Source organism: Procambarus clarkii, chromosome 18 (genome assembly GCF_040958095.1).
Source record: "Procambarus clarkii isolate CNS0578487 chromosome 18, FALCON_Pclarkii_2.0, whole genome shotgun sequence".
NCBI classification, from domain to species: Eukaryota; Metazoa; Arthropoda; class Malacostraca; order Decapoda; family Cambaridae; genus Procambarus; species Procambarus clarkii.
Window position 1 is genome coordinate 32,294,322 of NC_091167.1, and position 9,303 is coordinate 32,303,624.

The following is a 9,303-nucleotide window of genomic DNA, read 5'->3' on the forward strand; positions in this document are numbered from 1 at the left end:
ACAGCTCGAATAAGACTTGGCTACAAGTATCTCTGGCAGTTCGGCTTATATAGGGATCTAAATCTAAAGTGATCTAAATCTAAAGTGGCTTATATAGGGATCTAAATCTAAGATCTAAAGTGCAAAGTGTGTGGACAAAGACAAGGACACACTCTAGAAAATTATATCTTGGATTGTAATAAAATTGAACCATTTACAAATAAATCTAAACTCACGTTGTATGAAATGGCAAACCATCTTATTACTAAGGATAAAATACCTGAAATCTTTGTACTGTATCCATATTTCGCTTCTAGTAGATAAACGACATATGAGATTAAGAAGCAAGCAGTGTACTGTGAAGACACAGTACAGACACAGAGTGTCTGTGTCACACAGTGTCAAATAACACACAGAGCTTCCCAATGACTCTTATGTATAATGATAAACTGTAAATATATAGCTATTGAAATAGAACATTCTCTGTAACTAGCTAACATTATAATTGTAAGGTGTGAAGGACACATGAAATTGTTAATGTAATAATCTCCGTTGAGGTCTGATAAAGACCTTTTGTGCCTTCTGTAATCCTTTTTACGCTACCGCTCACAGGATAAGTATGGGGTGCACAATAAACTAGCCGCCTCCGGCGGCAACAAATCAGAATGCCTTAATTACGTAACCATCACCACCACTCACAAGATGGGTATGGGCTGCATGATGAATGAAAGTTGTGACGTGTACTGAAGTTAAACTCGTGTCGCGTGCTTGAGTTCAACACGTAGACACAATGATATAAGAGTGAAACAAATATACTTATGTATTTAACAATGCAAATTTAAAGATTTATTATTTGTTATTTGTGACTCATCTTCAAAATATACATAAATATTTATAAATTAGCTCACAATCCTCACCAAATTGCTTCTAAGTTAGAAAGTCATTAACAAGAAAATGGGACCATAATAATAAAATTGTTGGTGACAGGCAGTTTATATATTCTTCATATTTACCTCAAGGAACCTTTGGGACCATCGTGAAGAGTGGCATAAACAGGGACAGGAAGCTGGTGGCGTCTCAAAGGTCCTAGGGCCAGATTCACGAAGCAGTTACGCAAGCACTTACGAACCTGTACATCTTTTCTCAATCTTTGGCGGCTTTGTTTGCAATTATTTAATAGTTAATGAGCTCCGAAGCAACAGGAGGCTGTTTATAACAATAACAACAGTTGATGGGGAAGTTTTTATGCTTGTAAACTATTTAATAAATGTAATCTAGGTTGTCAAAGATTGAGGGAAGATGTACACGTTCGTAAGTACTTGCGTAACTGCTTCGTGAATCTGGCCCCCTAATTATTGACAGAAATTAGGTCCCTGACTATATTTCAGTGTAACACAAATTCTTAATTAGACTCCTCATCCACAGCGAATCTTCAGCCACGTTGTTGTAATTCATCATCTGTAGACCTTTACTGTGATAAACATTAAGATTCATCACCTGGTCCCAGCTTACTGACGTATATATAAATGTGCTAGTCAAAAATATGTCAAAAGTCAGTAAGCAGCAGTATCAGGTAATTCAATACAGTATTTGTTGTTCAAAACAATATTATTAGTTTTTTACTTTTACGAGTACTTCACCCCTGCCCCTGTATATATATACATATATATATATATATATATATATATATATATATATATATATATATATATATATATATATATATATATATATATATATATATATATATATATATGTATATATATATATATATATATATATATATATATATATATATATATATATATATATATATATATATATATATATATATATATATATATATACTATAATTTTTTTCTTATGAAATGATAAAGCAACCCTTTTCTCTATGTATGAGGTCAATTTTTTTTTATTGGAGTTAAAATTAACGTAGATATATGACCGAACCTAACCAACCCTACCTAACCTAACCTAACCTATATTTATAGGTAAGGTTAGGTTAGGTAGCCAAAAAAAGCTAGGTTAGGTTAGGTTAGGTAGGTTAGGTAGACGAAAAAACATTAATTCATGAAAACTTGGCTTATTAGGCAAATCGGGCCTTGAATAGTAGGCTGAGAAGTGCGTTCTGGCTATTAGGTACGACATATATATATATATATATATATATATATATATATATATATATGTCGTACCTAATAGCCAGAACGCACTTCTCAGCCTACTATGCAAGGCCCGATTTGCCTAATAAGCCAAGTTTTCATGAATTAATTGTTTTTCGGCTACCTAACCTACCTAACCTAACCTAACCTAACTTTTTCGGCTACCTAACCTAACCTAACCTATAAAGATAGGTTAGGTTAGGTTAGGTAGGGTTGGTTAGGTTCGGTCATATATCTATGTTAATTTTAACTCCAATAAAAAAAAGTTGACCTCATACATTATGAAATGGGTAGCTTTATCATTTCAAAAGAAAAAAATTAAAGAAAATATATTAATTCAGGAAAACTTGGCTTATTAGGCAAATCGGGCCTTGCATAGTAGGCCAAAATGTGCGTTCTGGCTATTAGGTACGACATATATATATATATATATATATATATATATATATATATATATATATATATATATATATATATATATATATATATATATATGTCGTACCTAGTAGCCAGAACTCACTTCTCAGCCTACTATGCATGGCCCGATTTGCCTATTAAGCCAAGTATTCCTGAATTAATATATTTTCTCTAAATTTTTTCTTATAAAATGATAAAGCTACCCATTTCATTATGTATGAGGTCAATTTTTTTTCATTGGAGTTAAAATTAACGTAGATATATGACCGAACCTAACCATATATATATATATATATATATATATATATATATATATATATATATATATATATATAATCTTGTTGGAAGTTTCACAATAAAGGTTTTGAAAGAGAGCATCCGCTAGGTGTTTCGATATAACAAGGCGCTATGTAGATCCTTCCCCAATACAGGGACCACAAGACCGGCCAGCTCAACTGCTCCCCCACCACCTGCTCCCCCACTACCTGCTCCCCCCACCACCTGCTCCCCCACTACCTGCTCCCCCCACCACCTGCTCCCCCCACCACCTGCTCCCCCCACCACCTGCTCCCCCCACCACCTGCTCCCCACACCACCTGCTACCCACATAACCTGCTCCCCCACCACCTGCTACCCACACCACCTGCTCCCTAACCACTTGCAAAAACTATAGATCAGTGTCGGACCCTGTGACTTCCTTCACTGTGACCATGATTAACTACTCCCCCGACCGTGATTCTTTCACACACCGCAACACCTACGCTTCCCCACTCACACATTGCAACACCTTCGTCTCCCCACTGCAACACCCACGCCTCCACGTCGCCCACCCTGACCTTCGCCTAGCACTATCGTAGAACTGGTTAACCTTGTGTGGTAATCAGCTCTCGTTACTATGATTGCAGGTTGCACAAGGCGTCTCTCACAAGCCGTTTCTCACATGTGAGTGAGTGAGTGAGTGAGTGAGTGAGTGAGTACATGTCCGGTGAGGCTACCGGACATGTGCAGCCTAATATAAGGTGATAGTTGTGTTGCACAATGTTCCTCACATGACTCCCTGATCGTGTCCACATCTTCTTCATCTGCTTAAAAAATAATTATTTTGCCCCAAATGGTAAGTTTATTGGGCAGTTGCTTCTTCGCGATATTCAGTTCGACTTAAATTCTGACACATCTATTTCGATTTCTTGTGGGTTTTCTTAATGTATTTCAATCGCTTGACATTGCTTTATAATGGACATGTGTTATTACTTTTTTTAAGAAACGGGATGTCAGTAATTTGTTGAACACTGCCGATGGTGTTAGTTTGAGATTTATGTCAATATATTTTCCCAAGTAGTAATTTCGGCAAGTGGGCTTGTAATGCTGAACTTTGTTTGATTCAGTTCAATGTTGTTGTAATGTTTAATGTATGCACATTTTATATACTTTATCAATGTTGATTTCTACTTAAATTAGTGTAGTGAGGTTAGGCTGGTGAGACGGTGGTGGAGGCATCTGTGTGTCACAAGCCTTGATGTTAGCCCAACCCGCGGGCTTACGACACTCGTCAATAACTAACATCTATTTGCCGGGATGTTTCTCCTGTGTAGGCTTTGTCACAATAAATATTTTGAATTTTGTCCCGAGGAGCAAGTTTATTGGGGCCGCGCCACTCATCCTGTGAGTAGACATACCGCCATAGCAGCATGTTCAACGATTGTTACCAGGTATTGTGAACACGCCTGTCGTGGTGGCCTGGGGCCAGATTTACGAAGCACTTACGAACCTGTACATCTTTTCTCAATCCTTGGCGGCTTTATTTACAATTATTAAACAGTTAATGAGTTCCTAGGTACCAGGAGGCTGTTTATAACAATAACAACAGTTGATTGGGAAGTTTTCATGATTGTAAACTGTTTAATAAATGTAACCAAAGCCGTCAAAGATTGAGGAAAGATGTGCACGTTCCTAAGTGCTTGCGTAAGTGCTTTCGTGAATCTGGCCCCTTGTTGTTAGGTGTGTTTCTGACGATGACAACATGGGAATATTTTGGCCAAACACCGGTGTTGTCTTTACTGCAGGTGTTAATGAAATTGTTTGTTGTCTTCCCTTCTGAGAGAATGAACCGTCATTCTGCTTCTGTTTTGTGGCTGTTTGGTGCTCGGTGTCTGAATTGCTTTATACGGGAAGGAATCGACAGTGACTTGGTATTCGTCTTCCAGGAACTAACTGTTGGACACCACTTCCTTCACAACGCAAACCACGAGCAGCATCGTATAAATTGTAAGGACACTAAACTCATCAATATTAAAACAAAAAACTAACGAAACTAACTTTTGAAGAAAATTATAGATTCTGTAGTCATCATAACACCACCGAACACAAGTAAGGGAAATTCAGTATTACAATCTTACTTGGTAATTTGCTGCTAGACAAATATCATCCCTCACCTCCCAAGCTTTAACCCCTCGTCCCCATCTCGTCACCATCTCGTCACCTCGCCTCCCAGGCATAACCTCACCGTAGCCTCATCTCTCTGGCCTCACCCCTCACCGTATCGCACCTGCCTGGCCTCACTTACCCCATCACCTCCTTGCCCTAACCTTGTACCTTTACTCTTACCTTATTAGTTCACCTCCTTGTCCTTACCCTAACCTGGGAATTATAATGTTTGACGACCTGGCGTTCAGTAAATAACCAAGCAAATATAGCCTCAGATGATTGGATGGGTTATGAGAATTTTACAATCCAGGGATCTCATCACAATGGCATCTCATCACTATTTGATAAAAAATCACACTGATATATTGGTTTATTTTACGTAAAAGATTTATACCAAATCTGTCGCATTCTCCTGAGTGTTCTGTGAAGGTTTGAGTATGTGGTTAGGACGAGACTCCTAACCACATACTCAGACCTTACATAAGACCTTATGTAAGTTGAGACTTACATATCAACTTACATCAGTCGCTGAGTGCAAAAGACACTCAGTGTTATTATGTCTGTGAGAAGACACTACCATTACTTACTTAATAATATTTATATCACTGGTACTGTCCCGCCGTGAGTATTGCTCGGTACTTACTTCCCCTTTCAGAGATGGAGAGATTTCTGAAACAGAAGAGAACACACAGAACATATACGGCATGTCTTGACACAACAAAGCACTCAAATTGTTGGCACTGTCTCAAAATTAAAAAAAATGTACTCCCTGTGAAGGAAACGAGAGAGGCATCTTATAAAATATACATGGAAAATACTGGAAGGCCAGATCCCAAATTTGCACAGTAAAATAACAACATACTGGAGCTAAAGATAAGGAAGATAATGTAGAACAGAACCAGTGAAGAGTAAAGGTGCCATAGGCACACTCAGAGAGCACTATATGAACACCAGAAGTCCACGGCTGTTCAATACTCTCCTAGCAGGCATATGAAATATTGCCGGAACAAAGGTACGGCAATATTTCTTATGCTTGTTTCTGCAAGAGTTTCCGGACCAACCAGGTTGTAGTGGATATATGAGCCTGTGTGCCGCTCCAACCAACAGCCTGTTGGACCAAGTGATCACGAGTCATCCTGGCCCCAGGCTGGGCTTAGGCAATAAGAGTACTCCCGGAATCCTCTCCTACCTGACCGTCACCTCACCTCATATACACACTCATTTCCCTACTATGTGTGAGCGTGTACATTTTTACTTGCATAGACATGCATGTTGACGTGTCCAGCAACTGACTCCTACAGTATTCAGTATTTGTTGCCCTTGTGCCGTGCATTCCTATCTAGGCTAAAAATGTGTTTGCAAGGGTTGAGCTCCAGCTCCTGGCTGGATATTTATGTATACATGTGTATGTTCCTGGCTAAAGGTAAAATATTTGCTCTTTAAAAGGGCTGATACTTTAACGTTCCGGGTGAATAGGTTAATGATCGCTTTCGGATGAGCCGCGGTGAGCCAGAAGGTCATAGGGTGTCTGCTTGCGGTATTTCTTCACTTACGAGACAACTTTGGACCCGTGCATGTGATTCTGTGCCACAACAGCGTTACATGACTTTCATCAAATGATTTTGGTCGTGTGTTGCCAGCACCTCCTGGGAGACATGGGGAAGCAGCCCGAGGCAGGGAGCGCGGACCCAACGTCACCGCACACCCGGGACACTTCCCTCTTCCTTGACGTCACTCCCAGCCCCGCCAGGAGCGGATAGGGACTCCTATATTAAGCTGCGTAGCTCAAGTTGTATCTTACATTCAAACACCTCCTCGTAGGAGTAGCTTGTTCTAGTGGGGATTCTGCAACCAAGGAACATACATTTGATTATCATATATAGATCCATATATATATATATATACAATTGAGAAATTGAAACTAGCACAGGCTTTATGAAAACCAGTATTAACAAAGGAGCAGTTTATTAATCGTTCAGTCGCAAAATGAAGAGTGGTCGCGTAAATGCAAGAAGCGTTTGTTCGCGGGTGTTGGGCGTGCTGAAGGGCGTGACCGTGGAGCCCCTGATGCTGCTCGATGGTCTCGCCTTCTCCAGTATACACGTGTACATAGAGAACCTGCAGATGGATCGGGTGTGTAGAGTGAACAGCGGCTTCTCCCAGCAGGTGTGTGACAACCTCAAGGCACAACCTGAAGCCAGTGTGGAGGTGCAGCAGAGGTACAGTGTCTTCGCCCTTTATAACGGCATCATCGCCGCCGCTCTTCCACTTTTCTTCATCCTCTTTATGGGTGCCTGGAGTGACAAGTATGGCAGGAAGGTGCCGCTGGTGGCAGTACAGGTGGGCCACGCACTCCACGCCGCGGGCTACTTGCTGGCGTCTTTGGCACCTTCATGGCCTGCCGAAGTGCTACTTGCGGTCACGCTTCTGGACACACTGGGAGGCGGAACCGTGTCATTCTTGACCGCCGCAAACTCTTACATTGGTGACGTGTCCTCGGAAGAGTCGCGCACCTCGAGGGTGGGATTGGCCAATAGTATCTGGTTCCTGGGTGGACCAGTGGGCACTCTGATGGGCACTTACATCTACAGCTGGGGCGGGTACCTGCCACTCTTTGCCACTTCCTTGACGCTGTCCGTGATGGCTGTGGTGTATGTGGTGGTGTGTCTTCCTGAGAGCCACGGACCCTTCGTCAAGAAGACCATGGCCGTTGTCCCAGACCACAAGACACAAGTGGAGCTGCGGGAGAGTGTGGCGGCAGTGTACGGGTTGGAGGTGAACGCTTCGTCTACCAACACCCTCCACACCCGCCCAAGTCTCTCCACCATGCTCAAGGACTTCTTCAATCCTCGTCGTATCCTCGACAGCTTCAAGTCGACGCTGAGGAAGCGCGAAGGAAACACGCGATCTCTCATCCTTATCCTCATCTTTACCAGCCTCCTCAGAAGAGTTACTCGATGTAAGTGAAATTTGTCCTTAATGAGGATATGGCGAAAACTTTAATGAGTTGTCGCATTATTGTACAGTTTCTACAATAAGTGTTTGTCAAGCAGAAAATTATAAATTGTATTATTTATACTGAAAACAAAAAATTATTCCTGCTCAGATATATTACATGTTCGGTCAAGCCAAGTATTGTAATCCACCCATGTGCTCCTCAGCTCCCTATGTGTTCGCTTTCACCCGTCACGTGCTGGGATGGCAGGCTACCGACTACAGCCTCTGGGTCACCTACAAGAACCTGATGGCCACCGCTGGTAAGACATTTGCACGAATACTGTCATGTGATGTGCATTTGCAAATCCTGTTTTCATCACAATATTGTAAATATGTTGAAGTCATTCGTATTTAAAGAGTTAGCTTGGTATCCAGTGTGGGAATATTTAAGATAATATGGACATTGAAACACACCATTCTTTAGTGCCATAATGTGATCGTGTCTTAATGTGTGTATTAAAGCCGGGTATGATGTTGTTTTAGTGTGTGTATTAAAGGTGGGTTTGATGGTTGTCAGGTTCCCTGGTGGCGGTGCCGCTGCTGAGTGGCTGTCTGGGAGTGTCCGACAACCTGCTGGCCATGGTGGGCGCCATGTCCGCCATCTTCGAGTATGTCCTCTATGGCTGCGTCTCCGACACTCGAGCTTATTTCATTTGGATAGGTGAGTGTTGCCTAAGGCTGCGAGGTGCTAGAGAGGGAGGATAGTTGGCATTATTGAGACACCGTGTGTGTGTGATGTAGCACAATGTGACGCCATTATGTTTGTGTCCCTCAGCGCCAGTAGCGGCCTTGATGCTCAACTGTTGCACCATCGCCCAGCGGGCCATGATGACCAAGTTCGTAGCCAAAGACGAAATCGGTGAGTTGCTTTGTATTTTGTTTGAATACTAATGCAAAAATATATGTATTATTTTTTTTATATTATATGTTCAGTATTTAGTACCTGTATAGCACTTAGTCAACGATCACCTTCCACAGGTAAGGTGTCTGCGGTGCTTGGTGCCCTGGACGGCCTGATGCCCATGGTAAACTCTGCGCTCTACACTGCCGTCTACTACGCCTCCGTCAGCACCTTCCCTGCTGCTCACTTCTTCCTGGGCGTTACCGCAGCAGCTCTCATGATCCTCTTATTCTGGTACGTTCTCATCTAACACTAATATTTTAGAATAAATATTCTGGTACTTGTGAATCTATTCATAATCGTGAATATTCAATGAATTCATTGTAAAATAATATTATACTCTTTTCATTTCTTACAGCATCATCATGAGAGCTGACAAGTCTGCTCAGTATGACGTCGAGAGTGCCAAGCCAAGCTTCGTTT

The 9,303-nt window shown here is 41.5% G+C and overlaps 1 protein-coding gene across 1 annotated transcript in view; it reads left to right on the plus strand.

The window, feature by feature from the left end:
* Positions 1 to 6,640: 6,640 nt before the first annotated feature.
* Positions 6,641 to 9,303, plus strand: part of LOC123754387 (probable peptidoglycan muropeptide transporter SLC46) — a 3,238-nt gene continuing 575 nt past the window's right edge. Inside the window, exons 1-6 of the mRNA XM_069326787.1 lie at positions 6,641 to 7,941; positions 8,144 to 8,239; positions 8,497 to 8,640; positions 8,755 to 8,838; positions 8,958 to 9,114; positions 9,239 to 9,303. The exon at positions 9,239 to 9,303 is cut by the window's right edge and continues 575 nt beyond it. Coding sequence (XP_069182888.1) covers positions 6,969 to 7,941; positions 8,144 to 8,239; positions 8,497 to 8,640; positions 8,755 to 8,838; positions 8,958 to 9,114; positions 9,239 to 9,303 — 1,519 coding nt within the window. The 5' untranslated portion in view covers positions 6,641 to 6,968. The remainder of the gene's footprint in view (positions 7,942 to 8,143; positions 8,240 to 8,496; positions 8,641 to 8,754; positions 8,839 to 8,957; positions 9,115 to 9,238) is intronic.